The following is a 22,438-nucleotide window of genomic DNA, read 5'->3' on the forward strand; positions in this document are numbered from 1 at the left end:
TTTTTGCTGCATAATTCTTGCTGCTAAGCCTCTAACCAAGTCCCAAGAACTAAGAAAAGACATCTTCATATCTTTAAAGCCCCTTAAAGGGAAATTGACGATGTCAGATTTTTTTTTGTGTCCAAAACGGAGTCGACCAAAACCCCCAGCATCCCCGCTGAGGTCACGTTGCCATGGTAACAGACATAAATCCATGCCATAAGCAGTTTAGGTGCGTTTGAGTGGACACATCAATCTGCAAACGCGCATTCAGCTTTCTGGGGACGTTTATCTGGAGGTGATAATCTGTGATTCTGCTGTACGTGCCTGCACACACGGCCGGAAAACTACCAGCCACGCACACGCACACACTCACACACTCACACACGCGCATGCATATCTCTTTCTTTGCCACCTAATTCCTCGGTATCTTTCTCACCTTTACACACTGTGTTTGTCAGATGTTTGATCTTTATTTATTTAGGGATCACATGACTGGATTACTTAACTACACAGACCTTCTTCTGACCTTTAAAATTCAGGTAGTGTTGACAGAGCTCCACCTTCACATTCATACAATCTTACACACTAAGAGGAACAACACCATCAGCCAACAACCCGACGACTGACCCATCCTCAGAGTCTTAACTGTTCTGGAGCTAAACATGCAGGGTTAGCCCTGAGGGCAGCAACAGAGCAAAGATCATGGAGTCATTAAAATTCTCAAGGGTTGACCCTGTGGAGTCGTTAGACTTTGATTTGTCTGGTGTGTTAGTGGAAGTCTTGAGTGGCGCAGGAAGAAAGTCCACGCCATCGCCAAATTCAGGTTCATCTTCTAGATGCGAGGGGTGGACCTGAATACAAACACATTGTTGGGATGTTCACAGATAAACCTGCTCTGCACGGAAACAGAAAAACACACGACCAGATTAACCTCCTGGTGGCCCCCAGGCAAAAGTTTGGTGTTGGGCCCCTACCGACAGACGCTCAGAAACCAACCGGCGCTCTACAGTTGAAATTATGAGTTGATTAGTTGAGTGAATCGATTAGTTGATTGACAGAAAATGAAGTGGAACAATTTTGATAATCAATTAACTGTTAAATCATTTTTTTAAGCAAAAATGTCAAAGATTCACTGGTACCAGCTGCTCAAAAATGAATATTGCTCATTTTCACAGTAAATAATCTAAACAGTTCAGGTCTTAAAACCAGATTCGGACACAAAGTCTCTCTACAAGACCAGGTCCACAGAGTGGAGGACCTGTTCTAGCTGATATTCTTCTTCAGCAGTGAAAGTTTCCTGATCAAATTAGGTAGATCCAAATGATACATAGTGAACATGGGGCCTTTGGGGCCTCCTGAGGTCTGGGGCCCCCTGGTCAGTTTCCCCTCTTTCTCTAGTTGAAAACCTCAGACTTTTTGCAGAAATATTAGCTGTACCACCTCCACCCAAAGCTGCGCTCCTCACGCTAAAGAGGCACCTTCCTCTGATACAGCTTGGGTACCTCTCCATAGATTCACTTCTCCTGTTGATGGAGAGCATTCAGATGTGAAGATGTGCGTGGGTCCATCTGAAAACTGAAGCCTTGTGCGTCTTTGCGGTTCGGCGAAGTTAAGAACTCTCTGTCTCCTCCAAAGCTCTCACTCGTCGTAAACGTCAGACGTCTCAGCCGTCGTCAGTAACTGTCGAACTGATGATTTCTGATGATTTTGGAAGCGTCGACTCTGGATGCACACGCAAACACGCCTGGGGCTCCTTTACCTCAAGAGAAAGTGTTCGGGTGTGGTCAGAGAGTTCCTGCCGCTCATTAATAACAGATTTAGATCTACAGTTTTGACCCAGCTTACAAACAGGAAGTGGAGTAGCTCGACCTCGCTGCTCCTGAGTTTAGGTTTTCTGGCTCAGCACATCTGTTATTTTCAACTGTCACAGGAGTGTGAATGTACTTTACAGAAGACAAAATGTTTATGAAATGACAGGAGTGAATGTAAATAAGGTGAAAAATTAACGTACAGAATTTCTTTTTTTCGTAATCAGTCTGTATGCTTTGGGAACAAATAACGACATTTTATGCCCATGAGGAAACAAATTATGAATTATAGCTTCTAAAACTCGATTGAATTAAAAAAAAAAAAACGAAGCATTTCTGCAACTATTTCCATTTTTTTTAACTGAAGGCTCGTGTTCTAATTGTTGTTATGTATTTGTTGTTTGTTCAGCAGGATGTAATCCGTTTACACAGTATACTCTGTCCTTTGCATTTTTGCAGTTGAGTACAGTTTTGGGAGACTGAATCCCGTGTGCAGAGTAAAAGAAAGCTGGCTTTTATACAAATTAAACCTTTAAACTTCTTAAAGCCACTATATGTAGAAATTCTGACTTTGGTGCTCCACAAGTGGTAGTATCAAAATCACACAGTGGTAATCAGTAATTTCCATCAATACATAGGATAATTATGATCTGACCTGGGGACACTGATATGAAACATAAAACCAACTTGTTCAGCTAGTGGCTTGATCTGATGCGGTGTTCTCTTCCTCTTCCTCAGGTCTGGGTTATGCCTCCATGGTGATCGTGTTTTTCTGTAACACCTACTACATCATGGTGTTGGCCTGGGGCTTCTACTACCTGATCAAGTCCTTTAACTCCAACCTCCCCTGGTCCAGCTGTGACAACGAATGGAACACGCCCAGCTGCATCGAGATCTTCCGTCAGCAGGACTGCAACGGCAGCCTCGCCAACATCACCATCACCGGCAACATGACCTGCGCCGAGCTTGCGAACGCACGATCACCTATCATCGAGTTCTGGGAGTGAGTACTAGTTCTCGTTGGGTTCCGGTCAATGGATCGTGTTGGGTCGGCACGTCGGGTCCTTTTTGAGTTAGGTTTTTTTCTTTGGGTTGTGTTGGACAGGTGAACTCAGATGGGGTTAGTTAAACTGGACAGGTGACGTTGGGTTTGGTTTGGTCTGGTCACACTGGTTTGATGTTTTCAGAGCATTTTGGTTGGTCCAGGTTGGTTTGGGTAGTTTGGGTCAGCTGGTTGATGATGATGACTGGGTTTAATTCTACCATCTCAGTAATATTCTTTAGCAGGTTTTACTTCTGAGACTTGTTCTGAGCCTGATGATTTTCTTTTCTGCTCTGTTCTTCTCTTCTCATTTTTCTGTCACTCGATGGCTGTTTGTAGTTGAACTGAAGTTAAAATACTTTTTCGCCAAGTCTTTTTACAACTTTTAAATTTATTTTTCTGCAGTGAGATCACTTCTACACTAAAGTTCTCCAGGGAATGTAAATGTTAGGCATCGACTCACGATGTTGGTACTGTAATTTGATCGCAGGCGAACACTAAAAATAGCCTTTAGTATCATTTTAGTTCCAACAAGCAAACGGGAGGTATCCCCACAAGAGACCAGGGCTTACGAGATAAGTAGCCTGAAGTTTTTAGTGTTACCTGGTGCTCAGTCTGGTCATTGGTTATCGTCACGTCGGGACCCATGAGAGACGGCTAACACTACCTAGCATTTTTTTAAATTCTGTTTTTGCATTGGATTTATCGAGGCAGTGTACAAATAATGTTGGAACAAAGCAGACGCCCTGACTGACCACACTTTTAAAAGAACAACATCAAAGAATAACAATAATGACAATAGTAATAATAAAACAAAAACAAGTAAGTACATAGAAATTAAAAGACAAATGAATAATAAAATACAAATATGAAAATTTATATGCATAATGAAAACGAAAAACTTAGCAAGTAGAACCAGAATCTCGGGTTGTAATGATATTCATTTCACTGCCAAAAAAACAGACAGACAAACTTTAAATTAATTATGGACATAAAGGTTTAGAATGAGTGTAACATCCAACTTTCTCATATTTCCACAAACTCTTATGGAGAAAATGATTCTTCCCATCATGACTATTTAATCAATAATGTCAGTACAATCATCAATTGAAGGTATTTCTGGCTTTCTAGTAATGGACTTTACTCAATTTACTCATTTACTCAACTACTACTTTATACTTTCACTTCACTACATTTCAGAGGAAAATATTGTACTTTCTACTCCGCTGCATCTATTTTTGCGGCTGTGGCTCAGGTGGAACGGTGTCTCGTCCACTAATCTCTGGGTTGGCGGTTCGATCCCCGGCTGCTCCTGTGCACATATCGAAGTGTTCTTAGGCGACACTGAACCCTGAGTTTCTCCCAATGTGAAGGGCAGCGCCTTGCGTCGCAGCTCCGTCGCCATCGGTGTGCGAATGGGTGAGTGAGGGGGAAAACTGTAAAGCGCTTTGTTAACTGCTAAAGTAAAAAGGCGCTATTTACTGTACGTGCAGTCCATTTACCATTTATTTGACAGCTTTAGTTACTAGTTACTCTGAAGCTGAAGATTTTACACAATGGACGATAAAACACAACACATTGTGGTTTCCGAGCTTTTCGGCTTCTGACGTCTCACAAACAGCAGTGTGTCGTCAGGTCACGTTTCGGATGTCGATGAGATGTTAACAGCTTCAACAAACGGGGATTTTTCCCTCTAAATGTCTCACATGGGTTCATTTCAACAAATGTTCAAATGATCCGATATCTCAGCAAAAATCAAAGGTCAGAGGAAAATGCACAAACAGATCAGTGAACCAGAGCTGTGTTTCTTCCTCCCATGAATCATCTGACAACCCCTCCGGTTTAGCTGTGACCCTGTGTATTAAACTGTATATAAAGTAGGTCAAACTAGCTCCACCTCCAGGAGCTACAACAATAACATGCTGCTACACCCTGATGCATCAGTGTTAATCATCTAAAGATGTCAGATATGATCATTTATCAGTCAGAGGAGCTAAACCAGTACTTTTCATTTAATACTTTAACTACATTTTGCTGCTAGTACTTATGAACTTTTACTGAAGTAGGATTTGTCATGCAGAGCTTTTACTTGTAATGGAGTATTTTTACTTTGCTGTATTGGTACTTTTATACTTCCTGGCTTTCAGATTTATGTCCTTCAATCTGTATCTGAGTCTAGCAGCTATCGTAGCATCATTACCTAGCATTAGCTGTATTGCTACTTAGCTAACTAGCTACTACAAATGAAATGCCTGCACACAAAACGGGCATTTTAATGTTAACATAAGACGACCTACCTCTATATCGTTCTTTCTTTTCTCCATTATCGTCCCTTTGCCCCCGAAGGCTTGAACTTTTTCATTCTGAAATAACTTAAGCTAATAATAGTTGAAGCATCCCTCCGGCGGTTCCAGTCTAGTGTTTGTCATCAGTCAGTCAGCGTTACGTCCTGGACCCGGGGCGAGTGATGCACAGTTGCGCATCGAACGGTTCCCGTCATGCCCCCCTGTCCTTGTGCGATGTGCACAGTTCGAGTGCAGAGACTCAAACGGTGAGTGGCAGCAGTGTTTATTCCATCATGTTGTCAACCTGTGACTGACAGTTCAAGGAGTGCAGTACATTTATGACTGTGACTAAAAGGCTGTTTGTGTTGATGATGTTGGTACTGTAGCCAGCATTAATAAAATTATGTTGGGGCCTATTCGGTTCTTGCGGCGCCCCCCTGACATTGTGCATCCTGGACAACTGCCGACGTCCCCTATGATACGAGCTGCACACTGTGTGTGCGAGCTGCCGATGACTCAGCGGGTGTTGAAATGACATGAACCAAAAGTGACGTCTGGTACAAGGAATCAGAGCTAACATTACTTAACTCAGCTAACTGGCTTTCTGAGAGGAATACAAACTTGAATCCTCCCTAATGTGGAATGTTATAAAGAGATTCAATTGCTGATGGTTATGGGCTAGCACTGTGTGGACTTTTCTGAAACTGTTGTTTCCTCTTCTGAAAAGTGGAAAATGATGTGCAGTAGCTGCAGTATCATTGCAGGTTATATTTTCTTACGCAAAAAGTTCACTTTTGTTCAGTTTGACTTTGACAGACTGGACATGTGACCTTCGTGTTACAGTTCAATTTGTCGTTGTTGCTGTTGCGGATTATGTTTTAATTGTAGCAGCATCACAGACTTATTTGGCAGTGTGAGTCAGGAAGAGCTTGTCCTTAAAGAGGAACCCGGCACAAAACGACTTCCTGTGCCTGCTGTTTGTCGGCTTATTGTGTTAATACAGGCGCTCGATATTTTTCTGTATGTGTCCGCATGGGTATGGAAGTCGGGTTCTGCCCCTCCCTCACTGTGACGAAACAGACAAGGCTCCAAGGTCTATGACGTACGTTGACCCGCCGACTGCTGCGGCGAGTGACGGGACGCTGTTTAACTGTAGCCTCAGTTTGTGCCTCTTGCGCATACTGTCGCCGCTGGCTGCGTTAGCATTAGCGAGCCTGACGAATGCCACCACACATGAACAAGAACGATGCCTCAGCAAACACGACACATGGGCCTGCTGATAACTGTGCCGCAATCAGAGCTCAAGGCGATGTTCAGGGCTGATGAACAATCACGGATGGAGCACCGAATGGGCCTACTGGGCGCAGACGCATGGGCCCGGGGGCCCAAGGTTTTAAGGGGCCTCCGGGCCAGAGCCTCACTCTCAGATGATCACAAAGACACAAAACGACTACAAAGAGACACAAGAGGGCTTCTCCGCCCATGTGTCATAATCCGACCATGCGAACTGTAACCTTTACTGAAGTAAACAGCAGGGCCACGGCTTTGTACCGACACTCCCCCACAGACACAGTCCCTGGAGAACCTTCTCGTACCAGAGCTGCTATCTCAGCCGTGACACAGAGATCTACGCAGTAACTCTCAGGGAGACATAATGGCCTTGCAGTGACGGTTTAAGCTCCACCGGACAGCAGCTTCTCACGGCCGTTAGCTTTGGACGACCGGCTCTACGTCTCTGTCCATGCTACACTGAGGGGTGGTCGGTCAGTCTCCCCCGTGTCCCCTCGCCCTCCACATCGCATCTGTTGCTTTCCGTGGCATTTTTTGAGATATGCGGTTATGTTACAAGACTGATCAAAGAGTGGGTAAAAGACTCAGATCCATGAAGAGGAATTACCGCTTTTAGAGGAAAATTAACTCCTCAGTGAGGCTGTGTCCAGGTTCGTTCCCTTCTTGACTCATTCACTGCAGCCCTATATCACACGCACTCCAAAGTTTACTCAGCAATTAGCAGTAAATTCATCACCGTGTTCCGTCATCGCTGAAAGCTGGAGACTCGTAGGGCCATAAACTTTGCATCTTTAAAATGCAGAGAATTTCATTGTAGGCTTGTTAGCAGACAGTAGTGTACATGCCACTGACTCTGCTTTTTTCACTGCGTTGTGAAATTTTTGAGGTTTTATATGGAGAGCCAAAGTCATGATGTCACTTCCTGTTCCACTGGCTCCTGTAACTCAACCCGACACTGAAGATTTCTGTCACTGGTCTTTCTTAATGAGTGACGTGTGTTCCTGTAGTTTACTGTCCGTATTCTCAGATATACCTGCTCCCCTACAGCAGCTGCTGTAACAAAAAGGAAACCGTTGCGATTTTCACAAAGTTAAACAACGTTTACTACTCCAACCCAAAGATGTAACGCACGACCGTTTTTGTTAATGAGTATATAGTTGTCTTTAAACTTTATGTAGTGGAAGTTAAAATTGTCTGCTCAGGGTCGACCTTCATCAAAGGAACTGCAGCTTGAGCTTAAAAATAATAGATTTATTGGAACAGGAATCCCCTCATTGTCTTTGTTGTTTAGATTAATATGACCCTCGCTAGCTTAGCATAAAGACTGCAAACGGGGAAAGGGGGAAACAGCTAGCCTGGCTGTGCTCACGGTTCAAAGGTCAGCCAGATGTTGAGTTGATGAGTTGATGTAATCATCCTTCTCTTTCTGTGCAGGAACAAGGTACTGAACATCTCGTCGGGTCTGGAAGAAGCCGGACACATCCACTGGGAGCTCATGCTGTGTCTCATGTTCGTCTGGGTTCTGGTTTACTTCTGCGTCTGGAAGGGAGTCAAGTCCACTGGGAAGGTGACAAGCATACACTTCACCTTTTGCCGACCGACTTTGAATGAATGTCACACAGAGTTTTTCTTCACCTCCACATCGGGGGAGTCTGTTAAAGGGTCAATAAATGGTCACCTTGTGGGATAACGAACATGAAAAGCTAATACCACTTTACTTATGTGTCAGTAGATTAGACTCTTGTCTTTCAAAACCACTGTGGTCAGTTTTAAAAAGAATGGTTGTGTCGTGATATATAATAATACAGCTACAGTGCATGACAGATTGTTCAACTGAAACCATGAAAACCCGGTGATTCCCTGCCTTCAGGTCGATCTGACAGTCCACCGGTTCCATAATCTTGTAAAAACGGTCCAGCAGTCAAATAGCATCGTAAATCTTTAACTTTGGCACCTAACAGTCAAAAAAACAGAAAAAATGTAGTTTTTGTTGATAAAACCACGTCTCAACTCTAAACTTACTAAAGAGTCAGCCTTGTGGAAGCCAGATTTGGGGGGAGTCCGTACAATGTTGCCGTGTAATCAGGTTTTTGTCCCCATAATGCAATTGATATAAGGATGTGAACATGTGATATATGTATAGAAAGAAGAGACGACTTGTCTTTTCAGTCACTGTCTTCATTTTAGAATAAGAATACGACTGAAACCTTAAAAATGGAGGCTTCCTACCTTCAAATCAGTCTGACAGTCCAACGGTGTCATAGGTCCTGGAGAACCGCCAATTAAGTTTCATTAAGACAGCCCATCTTCAAACCAGGGGTCAGAAATGATTTTAAAAAGTAAGTCCTAATTCTAGTTAAAGTAAAATGAACCCAGCTGACCAACATTTAAAATATTGCTTCTGTTCATTTTCATTTTTGTTGTTCTTCTTAACTTTGTTTTTAATCCAGTTTAATGAAGCGCTTTTGGTTTCATCTGTGCATAAAAGGTGCAAAACAAAGAAGTTTATATTATTATTATCATTTATTATTATTATTTTCATTGCTATTATTATTATTCCATAATAACAGCAGTAATAATAATAAATTACCCCGTGAGGACCAGATGGGAGAGTCCCCATAATGTCATTAATACGGCAGCACACATCCTGCAGTCAGCGTTGTCCTGACCGTCAGCTTGTGAAATGAACTAACAGCTGGGTTCATTACAGTCAGTTACATAACACCGCTGAAGGTCAGGGGTCACCTGACAGCTGATTGATCGGCTTCATAGCTACGTCGTGGCGTTAAGGAAGAAAAGTCAAACCCAACCAGATCTGTCTGCTGATATTTAAGTAAAAGTGCTGATACTGTAGAAACACTGCAAAGGTCCTTTACTGAAAATGTTATTGAAGTAAAAGGATGTGAGTATCATCAGCAAAATGTACTTCAAGTGTTAAAAGTGAAAGTACTCGATGCAGAAAAATGACCCCATGACTGCTACAGATTATATCACTGGATTATTATTACTCATGTTATAATGTGTGAACAGCATTTTACTTTTGTAGTTGGTTGAGGTGGAGCTAGTTTTTATATAGGGTTTGAAATCGATTGTGATTATTTTCATTATGGATCAATCTGACGAGAAACGCTGAGCCCAAAGAGAAACCTTCACAGTGTTTGTTTTCCCCAACCAATTGTCCAAATTTAAAAAAACTATTAAAAATAACTCATGGTTATTAAAAGGAAAAACAGGAACCATGGAACCATGAAGTGTTTGGTATTTTGAAGGAAAAATCACTGAAAGGATTATCAGATCAAGTTGCATTTACTGGTTGGTCGTTTGATATATAACAAAGCATCATATTTATGAGCTCTTCACATGGTTTGTATGCAAAAATATTATGTCAGCAACAGAGTGTAGTACAAAGGACAGTATCTGCCTCTGAAAAGCAGTGGAGCAGAAGTATAAAGTAGCATAAAATGGGAATAATCAAGTAGGGTACAAGTACCTCAAAATTGCACTTAAGCACAGTACTTGAGTAAATGTACTCAGTTACTTTCCACCACTTTGTGGTAAAACTCAGTTTGTGTTTTTTATTGTTTGGAGGAGACTGTTCCTTTAAAACTACAACCTTCAAGTGAACGTAAGGAAAAAAGAATGTAGAGCAGTGCCTGTGTGTGTGTGTGTGTTTTTCATTGGCTCATGACGATGACTCTTACACACCATTGTCACATGGCAGGCTAATCGTTACTATGACGACAGTGGGGGGGGGGCACGGGCGGCTGTGAGGTGGCGGACTGTGATTGGTTGTCCAGCGGGAGGGCAGCTCCACTGCAGTGGGACGTGACTGAGACGGGGACAGAAATGCCCATGCACCGTAGCGCATGTGGACTCCAACCTCGCCGCTCCAGCGGCAGATTTCCGTTGATGTGACCCCAGTGGGGTTTGTGACTGAGAAGACACAACTTTACTCATCTGGAAGGATTTTTCCCCGAAAACGCTCAGTATGCACAGTTAAATAAATAAATAAATACGTGAATACAAACGGAACTGTTCAAAAGTTTTAGGCTCTGAAATCAAAGTGCGGATGTTTTGAAGCCGTGAGCAGTTTTTATTTCTCAGCGAACTTCGTCCAAACTGCAGTAAAGAGAAACAACCTAAATCAGACCGGTATTTGCTCTGACCCCCTTTTGCCTTTGAGCCAGCACCAGTTCCCCCCGGCGCACCAGCGCGCAGTTTTTCCCTGACTGACTCCGTGATAGTGAGAGATCTGGACCCTGTGGGGCCAGACCACCGGCTGCAGGACTCCTTGTTCTTCGTGACTCTGACGACGATGATGAAGAATCTAAACAACTAAAGCAGCCTGATCCGTTCATTTATCATTTGAAATCATTTTTTCCTTCACCAGTCTACCCTCAATATCCAATAGTGAGGAAGCAGAAACAGAATCTTAGAAACTTTTAGCAAAGTTTCTTTCATGTCGGGGGCATCGGGCAACACCTTGCTGGAGGTTGCATGTGAAGAGAAATTCCAGTAACTATAACTCACATCAGTGTCACCGAAGGATGTGATGACTCAGAAGCAATCAAGTCTTTACACGCTGTGACCCAATTTTATGCACCACACTTCGTATGAGCAGTGGCGCCTCTTTTCTACGCCGTAGGCAGCCCAAACTAAACTCCCGTCATCTTCGTTCTACTGAGGAGGAGGCAGAAGTCTCCAAACAGGACGGGTGGCACCGGGGGGAAGGGGGGAATTATGTGTTTTTGTTGGATGAACTGCACCTTTAGGTGCTGACTTTCAGCCGTAATTTGAGGGTTTTCACGTCCGTCAGCAGTTCAGACTTCACCCACGTTTTACAGAATCTCCCTGACTTGACCCCCTGCAAGTTGTGTGTGCGTGTGTGTGTGTGTGTGTGTCTCTTTCTGGTCTCAGTACAAATCAAACAGAGTTCACACGGCTCTCAGTACCAACAGAAACAGCTTGTATTGCTGATCGTCAGCGGGAGGCTGAAAACTGAGCATCAGGTCAGAGCAGGGCGAGAGAGGCTGAGACACACTGAGAAAGAGAGAGAGAGAGAGAGAGAGCCTCCGTCCAGTCACAGAGCTGCACATCGTCGTCAGCTGAAAACCTCCTAACTCCAGGCACACACTGGGGTCATGAACCATAATTCATACTTAAAGTAGCTCATATGTTTAACACAGTTACCTGCATTTATAGGTGATTAATTAACGTAGCATTTAAATAAAAACCGTATTAGTGACAATAATAATTATAATAATAAACTAGATTTATAAAGCCTCTTTCAATATGAAGTCACAAAGTCCTTTACGTGGGAAAATCAAGATTAAAACATTTCAGCCCTGACATTAAATAAATCAGGATAAAAAAAAGGACAGTGTGTGTGTGTACATGTCTTTGTCTGGTTGCGTGGACACGTTTTGGTTTTGAAACCATCGTTCACACAAAGAAAAGAAGAAAGTGTGTGTGTGTGGGTTTGTTCTTGTAGAAAAATTGAATCCGCTGTGATTTAACTGATACTCAAGTCCACCTGAGACAAGTCGGAGCGCTGAAACTCCACATTCCTCAGTGTGTGTGAGTGTGTGTGTGCAAACACTCAGCAGGTTGTATCTCTTTTGTTTACTCAGATCAGGTTCATGTTTGGTTTATTCTCGGCTTCGCTCGCTTTTGTTTTCTCTACCTGATTCTCACAGATTGAAATGACGCTTAAAGGCCCGGACCGCAGTTTTTGGTGTTCTGCTCGCTGACGGGGCGCCGGTTGTGGGTTGAGGGTCAAGGCAAGAGGGAAGCTGGTTCTCATATTATCCATAATAATGGTGATCCAACCAAAATATTCTCAGAGGCTGCGTAAATCGCTGCATCATTAAAACAGTAACCCTCCGGAAAATCTCCTGAAGTTTCATTGCTCGAGATCTGATACTTCATGACAAACCATGTCGCAGTTGCATGTTTAATAAAACTGTCTCCGCTCCAGGTCAGATCCAACTTTGTTGTCGTTTCAAACATTCACCAGTTTCACCAGTGCCATGAAACGCAGTTTAACGTTTAACCAGAACAACCGTAAAAGGGCAGATAGAGATATATACATGCATTGTGTGTGTGTGTGTGTGTGTGTGTGTGTGTATATGTATATACACACACACACATTTGTGGTAGTACTTATAGTTTTAAGCATTTTGTGTAGGACTGCAACTAATGATTATTTTCATTATTGATTAACCTGCCGATTATTTTCTCGATTTGTCGATCGATTGTTTGGTTTTTCTAAAAATGGATAAAATTGTCAGAAACTGTATCACAATTACCCAGAGCTCAAAATGAATTGTTTTGTCCAAACCTCCAAATAATTAAAATTAAAATGATTAAAATGGTTAAAAGGAAAAGCAACAAATCCTGCATCAGTGAAGCTGGAACTAATGAAATGATGAACACAAAAATCTGAAGCTGATTTTAAAAATCCGACTTTTTCAAACCAGACACTCTGACACGTTCTGGCTTTTCGTACTCTGGGAGACTTGGAGTCTTATTTTTCCCCCGTTCTTGTCTTTGCTGGCTCTATAGGAAACACTTTCAGAGCCGTGCTCCACGGAACACGATGTCGTTTATTGTAAACTGAGCCGATCGAGGTCCTTGTAAGAAATCCTGCTATTTTTCAGGGGGAACTGGCACAAGAAGAATACGGCAGGTCTTACACGTCAGCCGAGCGTGTGACATACCGTCCCTTCCAGCTGAGCAGACTCATCGTGGGTGTTTTATGGTAACACGTCCCTCTGTGTCTGTCTGTGCGTGTATTTCAGATTGTGTACTTCACGGCGACCTTCCCCTACGTGGTCCTCATCATCCTGCTGGTCAGAGGAGTCACTCTTCCCGGAGCCTACGACGGCATCATGTACTACATCAAACCTGACTGGTCCAAACTGGAGGAGGCTCAGGTCAGTGGAAAGCGTTGGGGCTTCGTTGGCCTGAGTTGTGCTCATCGGGATTCCCGTGTCCTTTAGTGGGACTGTTGGAATCTAACCTAGGTCCCCTTTTCACGGCCCGAGTCCGGGCTGACGAATAAAAAAAGCGGCGGTCCCGGATCGCACGGTGAGACTCGCCCGCCGACGGCAGGTCTGGAGCTTTGGTGACCGGAGACAGGCCGCAGCAAAATTGAGACAGTGATAGAAACGTAGGATCAAATTCTCACTGTGACGCTGCAAAACACAGCACACACACACACACTTAAAAAAGAATCGTGAGCTGCAGATGGATGACGCGAGCCGATGACGTGTCCATCTCCACAGTAGCGCTGCGATTCACTGGGCGTTCATCAGAAGCCTCCAGCTGACGCTGATGCTCAGCCTGACACAGATTTCATTCGACCCAGTGAAACAAACTCACACCGTCGCTGTTGTCTCAGTCCCAAGGCGCCTTTGAACTAACAACCAGTGTCCAGCAGCATCTGATTGGAGGAATGTATAAGCCTGGGAGACCAGGCTCAGGGTACAAAGCGGTCCACGGTCTCAGTGTAGCATAGGAAAAGTTCGGCGGTGAAGTGAGAAGCTGACCTGCGACCTCTGACCTCTCTGCAGGTGTGGATAGACGCCGGGACACAGATCTTCTTCTCTTACGCCATCGGGCTGGGGGCTCTGACCGCTCTGGGCAGTTACAACCGCTTCAACAACGACTGCTACAAGTATGACACACACACACACACACACTCACCCATGTTACAAGATTATCATGCAATTTTCTGAATTCTTAGGAAACTTCCCTTTTGTCAGTGTAAACCAAACTGAACTTGGAAAGAAGAAGGTTCGCGTCTGAAACTGGCTGGAGTGAACCTGGCCTCACCACGCCGGCCTTCACCAGCATTCACTTTGCGGTGGCACACAAATAGATTTCTTGTTCGGTTTGTTTCCATGTGGCTCTGTGGGCTGATTAGTCACTATTTCTAGTCACTCACTCAGACATCGGTTTCTGAGTGCGAGAACCACCGAGCACACAAGCAAACACTTGGGAGACATAAAGAAATGTTTTTTCTGTCCAACGCATGATAGTCACCTGTGTTTGAGAAAGTGCAGGTCAGAGGGTGTTTGCTCACTGTCACACTGTGGTTATTTTATCTACAGTCAGCCACTGTTTGGCTTGTTCAGAAATAACATTGACACATGTCCCTGTTTTAAAAAAAAACTGGAAGAAGAAAAAGCCTTTTTTAATGAAAACACTAAAATAAAGGATGTGGATGTTGTGGAACAACAACGTTAGATATGCACACGGACGAGGTTGATGCATTTTCCTCCTCTCTCTCATCTCCTGCAGAGATGCCTTCGTCTTGGCTCTAATAAACAGTGGGACCAGTTTCTTTGCTGGTTTCGTTGTGTTTTCTATTCTGGGATTCATGGCCGCTGAACAGGGAGTCGACATCTCGCAGGTCGCTGAATCAGGTAAGAAACACACTCCGGCTGTTTCTCTCAAACGTGGTCTTGAGGTTTTCCCGCGGGTGAAATAGTTGAGAGCCTGCTACCGGTCGTTTCCGTGAAGAAGTTGTGATTAAAATTACCCAACACCGGCAGCTTCAGTGAAGTTTTGGGTGCAGGCCTTTGTCAAAGCCACAGACGCTGACTGAACAATAGCTTCAGCGCTTTGTTTCCGCACAGCGTGGTTAAGGAACCGACCAATCATCTGGGAGGTTCAGGTTCTTTCAGCTCTTAGTTTTGTTTTAGCGGCACATTTTCCGTCTCAGTGTTTTCGCCCACGGCAGCAGGCAGATGTTTTCAGAGGAACAGCTGTAAAGAGCCACTGTCCATCATGACAGACCCAGTCAGAGACCAGCTGGTGAACATAGTGGAGCATTTAGCAGCTGAAGAGCCAGATGTTCCCTTCGGGAGCTGGTGGAGACCAAAACCAGAGCTAAAAGAGAGGGAGCACTGGACTTCGATTCATCAGGTGACACAAGATGAAGGATCTTGCCGCTCTGTTACCGCTGGATGTGGAAATAAGTAACTGGTTCATCTGCCTGCTGCAGCTGAAAACGACGCCGTGAGAGTGAACCGGGGCTGTAAACGGAAAAAGAACGAGCTGAAACTCGCTGTAAAAGTTCATCTGATGAGTCTCTGCAGCTTCATCACCACCGCAGACGCCTTTCACATCGTCATATTTCATGCACGGTTATTATTAACATAAACATTTCTCCATTTCGAGCCACTTTAAGTGAAGGATCTGAACAGTCGGTGAAAGCAGCTTCACATGCTGCAGTCTGACGTTTCCATAGGAAGAATGAGGGACCGAATGAACCCAGATGCCGGTTTAAGCTGTGTGCGCGTGTGCGTTGTGTAGTTTCATGTGTACGGTCTTCAGCCAACTGTATGTTTATTAATAGCTCTGAAGCACATGATATGACATCACAACCACACACAGTTATATTTAGTCTCTCCACAGAAGGCAGCGTGCTGCAGCAGTCTGAGCGGCTCACTGTGGATTCACATTTCTCACATAAATACCTTTCTGTTTCTGCTCCTGGAGCTTCGGCTCCACCCCCACACTTTCATTCACAGAAGACTGACGTTTTTGTATTTTTTGGCGTGTTGGTTTTTGACTGAAATACCTGATCTCGTACGTCAGAGTGGTGACTCAAGTTGAAGGAATAAGAAGCTGAGGGGCTCGGATACTCAGACTGGTTTTTAGACAAACAGCATCGGTGTACCTCCGGCTGGCGGGATGCATGACTGACGTGAAATGACAAAATGTCAGCGGTTGCTTCCCTGTGACCACATGAATCTTTCGATTTTAATCTTGCTGAAAAAAGAACAAAAGCAAATCCAATTTACTCAATCCTGTCGGACACGTTTACAGTGGTTTAAAGTATTACCATCACCGCGTGTGTGTGCGTGTGGTGTGTGTAGTGTGTGTGCATGCGTGCGCAGTATTAACTGTGGGATTATTTAACCAGGGCTTTTCACCTCATGACATGTGACTCATCTTTGTTTCGGGGCTGGGCTCCGAAGCGCTGACAGCTGAAACACAAGCAGAAATGCAGCTGCTGTAAATGTACACGACGCTCCTTTAATCTGTCAACTCTCAGGACAGGAGAGCAAACGATCAAATCTGTAGAAACGTCGGTAATCGGGTCCGTCAGGTTTGCAAAAGGTGGACCTGACCGCGGCGGATTGGGTGAGACACCTGTCAGGCAAGCCCCATTTAGAGGCTTAAAGGCCCAGTCTGTGAAGGTTTAACCAGCGAAATTACAGGTATATTTACACACATAACGTAAGAATTGGATTGAAGGATAAAATCATAGAATAGAGTAAATAAAATCCAAACTCAACAATATGGATTTAAAATGTAGACACTGTTAGGTTTGAAGAAGTCACAGGCCAGAAAGGTCGTGAGGTCCCCTCAGGGTTGTGGTGGTGAATTAAACATGGGACGTGTGTGTTTCAGGTCCAGGTCTGGCCTTCATTGCATATCCGAAGGCGGTCAGTCTGATGCCGGTGGCTCCTCTGTGGGCGGCGCTCTTCTTCTTCATGCTGCTGCTGCTGGGACTGGACAGTCAGGTGACCAACACGCTTCCTTCCTGCTCACCACGCTTCCATTTCAAGCCGCGGAGACGATTCCATCGCACTTTATTCAACTTTTGTGACTGAGCACACTGATCATTTTGTGCATTAAAAATCTCGTGTGCTGGAGCATCCTTGACTACACCAGCAACAGCCCGTCCTGTTGTTTACTTGATCATGGCTCCTGGCTGTCAGTAGTTGCACTACTGGACCGATTATTTTTCCACGTATCTGTTCACACAGAAGTTTGCTAATTTCACTGATTTCTGTAAATTGCTTATTTTCTTCCTTTCATTCCGATAGTTCTGTCTGTGTTCTGCCTCATGTGCTGCTGTAACACGTCATCAGTAAAGTTCCGTCCTACCTGTTTGTGGTGACCACAGACTCACTGTTGTCCCGTATTTCTCTCTCTGTCTTTCTTTCCAGTTTGTCGGGGTGGAGGGTTTTGTTACTGGAATTCTGGACCTGTTTCCTGGAAAATACTACCATCGCTACAAAAGGGAGATCGCTGTGGCAATATGCTGTTTACTGTGCTTCATTATTGACCTCTCCATGGTGACACAGGTCAGTCACGGACTGCCCGGTTCTCGGTCAATGAAAAAAACCTCCCAAAAAACTGTCTTCTTCCAAGTGTCGGCAGCAGAAGTACATACGGGAGCTTCTGGTGTAAAAATAAACAAGAAACTCACACTTCAGCTGAGGAATTAGTTTAACTTTGTGTGAACCTGACACTGTGCTTCGGGAAATCAAACACTTTATCATCTCATACACTAACCTGTCTCCTGTCTCCTGTCTCCGCAGGGAGGGATGTATGTCTTCCAGTTGTTTGACTACTATTCGGCCAGTGGAATGACTCTGTTGTGGCAAGCATTCTGGGAATGCATAGTAGTTGCCTGGGTCTACGGTGCGCACACACACACACACACACACACACACAAACACGCACACACACGCACCGTGTAGTGTTTCACAGCCGAGCATTGGCTTGCTGCACCATAGAATACTATCTCAGTTATGTAAGGAGATGTGACGGTTAAAGGTCACAGTTCAGTCTGCCGAAGGATCATTTTTCTAGTGCTAAATGTTAGCACGGAGCAGGGCGTGGCACCGTAGGAGTTCTCTTAGCGAAGTACGTTATCGCAGAGTGCGCCAGAGTACAGTACTTCATGTTAAAGTACGCCATGTTATACTAGCTTATGGGAAAACATAGTACTGACAAGTGCGTCCTAGTAAGTTACGCAGTGGAAAAACCGTCAAAGCACAGTGTGTCGTAAGAAAGTGTGTCTCGGTGTAATAAGTCGTCCTAGTATCAGATCATAATGTGCCGTCCTAGGAGACTTTGTCGCAAAAAATGTAAAAGTGTGTTCAACCCTGGGGCCGGATGTTGAAGCCTAATAGGTACGAAGGTAAATCACACCAATGCCAGCACGTATGGAACAGTAAAGGGTGGAGTGCAGTCTTTCAGCGACGTAGTAACGTTTCTGTTGCAGGTGCTGACCGCTTCATGGATGACGTAGCTCGTATGATTGGCTACCGGCCTTTCCCCTGGATGAAGTGGTGCTGGTCCTTCATAACTCCATGTGTCTGCATGGTAAGACCGAACACCAGCGCTCCGGTAGAGAGGATGTAGAGCCACGGCCCCGCCGCAGCTTTCTCAGTTCTACACTATAAACAGACATCCTATACGTAGCCATTGAGGTCACTAGCATACGACATCGGCTTCCCAAAGAAATGATCAAATTCAAGGAATACACACACAACAGCAGTATTGTAATTTTTACATTTTCAAATACTCATCTTTATTTCACCTTCATGCATAAAAATCCAATAATTTAATCTGACACCACATCAGTGCACTTCATTTTCCAATTTACCAAAATAAAATACCTTCAGCTGGGAAGGACTGTAGATTTTCACAATAAGTCGCCAAGGAAAACCCCCAGAAGACATTTCTGTAGCACGGTAACAGATTCCCCACCTTTACTTTGCTGAAATAATGAAACCATTTATTTACAGTTACAACAACACAAACTGGTACAACTGCTTTGCCCCATAACAGGCAAAACACAGTTAATAACACTGTGGAAAACTGTGGAACCCCCCACAACTATTATTAGTATTATCATCAGTATCATTTTTAGAAAAACAGTCCTGTGTTATGCTTGAAAACATTTTCCATTACGCCCCCCTCCTGTTCTCTCCTCTGCAGGGCATCTTTCTGTTCCACCTGGTGAACTACAAGCCGCTGACCTACAACAATGTGTACGTGTACCCGTGGTGGGGCGAGGTGATCGGCTGGTGTCTGGCTCTGTCCTCCATGCTCTGCATCCCCGTCAGCCTTCTCTACAAACTCTTCAGAGCCAAGGGAAGCTTCAAAGAGGTCAGCACTGCTTCACGCTGGACCTAGCGAACGAAATCAAACAGAACCGTATACTAACGGTGCAAATACCCGGACTGGTTACTGAGAATTTCAGAAGCGTTAATATGAGTTTGCATACTGCTTTTCACATCCGCTGTAAACCTCTTCAGGTAACCTTCGAAATTTCAATCACCTATGGGTCAGAAAACTGATTTAACGGATGACATGCAGCGATTGCTAGCTGGAGTCAAACACAAAAAAAACGTGATGGAAAAACATGAGGAAGGTGAAACATTTCTCATTGATAATGATAACGAAACCAGTAACGTGGTCCAGGGATCCAGGAGACTGCAGCGATCCTCTTTCAGCAACGTGGACCTGCACATTTGGATTTTAAAGTGGAGGCAAACTGCAGCTCTGCTGTTTAAGGAGTAACCGAACTCAGGTCTAAAATCCGATGCTGGCCGTGTGCCGTTAGTATGTCACACTAAAGTATGCCCACGTATAATAGTAAGAGCCTCGCGTGTCATAGTGTATAGTATGGCCACGCAGTAATGTAGGCCAAGCACAGTAGTGAGCGTTGACATGGCGTACGTCACAGCATAGTGTTACCAAGAATGGTAGCTTGTCCCACAGTATGAGTAGCAGTGAAGCATGAAAAGGTATATCAGTAAAGTCAAGACATACAATGTCATGTTAAGGTATTAGTCAAACACAGAAAGGAGTCCTGAGTATAGTGGTAAAGGTTTTTCGCGGCAACTCAGATCTGATGTGCAGGTGTTTGCACAATAGTGAAGTCTCTACACACTAAGAGATTCCCGAGGTTTAATAATTCACTACATCAGGTTTCTGATGTAGTGAATTATTAGTTTTAACCTAGTAAACAATCTGTCAACACCTGGTACAAGCCAGTCCAGGTTAGTCCCTGTTTATCACTGAAAGAGTAACCAACCCCAGATCAGTCTCACCATTCCATCAGAGTCTCCGAACTGAGACAGCGGAAGACTTACTTTGATAAAGGCAGGTGGAGCAGCCGTCTTCCGCATCACATGACTTCCCATCTGTATGATATGTACGACCGCTGATGATTCCTGCTGTGTGTTTCAGCGCTGGGCCCACCTGACCAATCCGGTGTGGGGGGCCCATCATCTGGAGTACATGGCCCCAGACATCAAGTCCCTGACCTCTCTGTCCCCCGGCACAGACGACAACAAGGTCATCATCTTTGAGAGCGTCATGTAGGCTGGTCTCCGCCAGTCACAGAGCCGCATCTCCATCCATCCCATCTACGACAAGATAGCCGTCACTTCGACACCACAACCACAACCTTCAGATTTACCTCCCCCCGTTATCAGGCCTCAGAAAGGACATTGAAACGATCAATCAGTCCGTCTCCTTGGAGTAACTGATTGATGGGTCTCCTCCAGACATCACCAGGCAGACCAAAGCTGCAAAGATTCTTCATACCTGTGAAGGAGCAAGGGAATGGGGCAGCTCCTCCAGGAGGGTTTTCAAATTACACCTACAACAACAAATGCTTCCTTTTTCCCCAGAATACCACAAAATTTGTCACTGAAACCAGCAGATCATTGGGTTCATTAACTTTGAAGGGCTTTGAGTCCCTAAAGAAAATATCAGTCTCCTTGACAAAGTGTCAAACCCTGGAGGGGCTGGAAAGGTTTTCTTCCTGATGGAGTCTCGCTGTGTTCAAAAAGCTGCTGAATGTCTCCCGTTGAGTCGGAGGTCGGGCTTCCTCCATCTTAGATTAAGGGTATGAATACAATCTTGTCCTGGGGTGGGCGGGTTGGACATGCAAACACACACGAACCTGATAGATGGCCATTACACACACACACACACACACACTTCCTATCATTATTTCATCATCATACTTACGATATTAAACATCATCAACACGGGGACTGGTGCTGGCTGCCCATCGTCGTCCAAACTAACCCTAACCCTTTATGACACTTTAACTGGCTGTGTGTGTGTGTGTGTGTAATGGTCGTCCGTTAAGACAGAATTCTAGACAGGCAGACTGACTGACTGACTGACCCCCATAAAATTACCAAGTGGTCCTTTGCGTCGTACCAAGACTTAAAAGCGACCAAGAATGGTCTGACCTTCAAGGAGGTAAGAAAAGATGTCTTCACTTCCTATAAGAAGTACCTCCGGTTTAGTTGTCCAGACATTTGGAAAAGCCAAAGGAAACGCTAACGTGTCTGAGTGTCTTTTGCAAATTTTCGGGAGTTACGAGGTCCTGGAAAATACCCCTGGAAACTTACAAAGAACTCTGCTACTTTAATGTGGCTTTTCTTACCACACGAATAAGAGATTGGCAGTAAGGCTTAAGTGTTAAAAAAAAAAAGGGGAAGCAAGCGGTCAGTGAACTCACCATGCTGCCAGGAAGCATCAGACAGTCCCGGTTCTACTCTAGTCCTGAATTTAACTAGCCTTGAATCTAATGTCTTTGAGCCTGTTTGTGAGCACTTTATGTGACACTCTGATTGTTGAAGCCTGTTGTCGATCTAGATTCCAAACCGCGATGGGGACTGAAGTCGCTGTTAAACTGAAACCGTCTGTTTCGACACAACAGCGCCGCTCGTTTCTGTCCTGTTCTGCTAAAGCTAAATACTGTGAACCACCAGCTCCTACTACTGATCCCAGAACAGTCCTGACCCCTGAGCAGCATCTGGTTCTTTGACCGCTGACCTCCGATCTGCTTTCGACAGTCCCACCGAGGCTTGATTCGCTCAAGCGACAATAGACCTGATGTTAGAAGGAAGGTTCCAGTGAGAATTCAGTCGTTCAATTCCAAACCGCATCAGAAAACACTCCAACTGACAGCAGAGGTGATCCGTCACTGAGGAGAAGCCAGAATCAGAACACAAGCGTCCTGTTTGCATGATTAAAAAGCAAAACAAAATAAAACTCAACACTAAGTCCAACTTACTTTGTGTTTCTGATGTTTTCAACCACAACCGGTGGCCTTCCTCAGCGAAAACCTCCTCTCCCTTCAAGCTTGAAGTAGTCCAGTTTGCGGGTTTCTCTGATGGTATCAATCGATTAATAAAGTAAATTTAATTGGCAGATTAACCTTTAGTAAAAATAATTGTCAGTTGTAGCCA

At 44.4% G+C, this 22,438-nt stretch overlaps 1 protein-coding gene across 1 annotated transcript in view; it reads left to right on the forward strand.

The window, feature by feature from the left end:
* Positions 1–21,715, forward strand: part of slc6a8 (solute carrier family 6 member 8) — a 40,485-nt gene extending 18,770 nt beyond the window's left edge. The window contains exons 3-13 of the mRNA XM_040154082.1: positions 2,529–2,793; positions 7,842–7,974; positions 13,208–13,342; positions 13,982–14,085; positions 14,712–14,836; positions 16,833–16,945; positions 17,375–17,512; positions 17,750–17,852; positions 18,439–18,539; positions 19,158–19,328; positions 20,415–21,715. Coding sequence (XP_040010016.1) covers positions 2,529–2,793; positions 7,842–7,974; positions 13,208–13,342; positions 13,982–14,085; positions 14,712–14,836; positions 16,833–16,945; positions 17,375–17,512; positions 17,750–17,852; positions 18,439–18,539; positions 19,158–19,328; positions 20,415–20,549 — 1,523 coding nt within the window. The 3' untranslated portion in view covers positions 20,550–21,715. The remainder of the gene's footprint in view (positions 1–2,528; positions 2,794–7,841; positions 7,975–13,207; positions 13,343–13,981; positions 14,086–14,711; positions 14,837–16,832; positions 16,946–17,374; positions 17,513–17,749; positions 17,853–18,438; positions 18,540–19,157; positions 19,329–20,414) is intronic.
* The last annotated feature ends 723 nt before the right edge of the window (positions 21,716–22,438 follow it).

Source organism: Xiphias gladius, chromosome 18, assembly GCF_016859285.1.
Source record: "Xiphias gladius isolate SHS-SW01 ecotype Sanya breed wild chromosome 18, ASM1685928v1, whole genome shotgun sequence".
In the NCBI taxonomy this organism is placed as follows: domain Eukaryota; kingdom Metazoa; phylum Chordata; class Actinopteri; order Istiophoriformes; family Xiphiidae; genus Xiphias; species Xiphias gladius.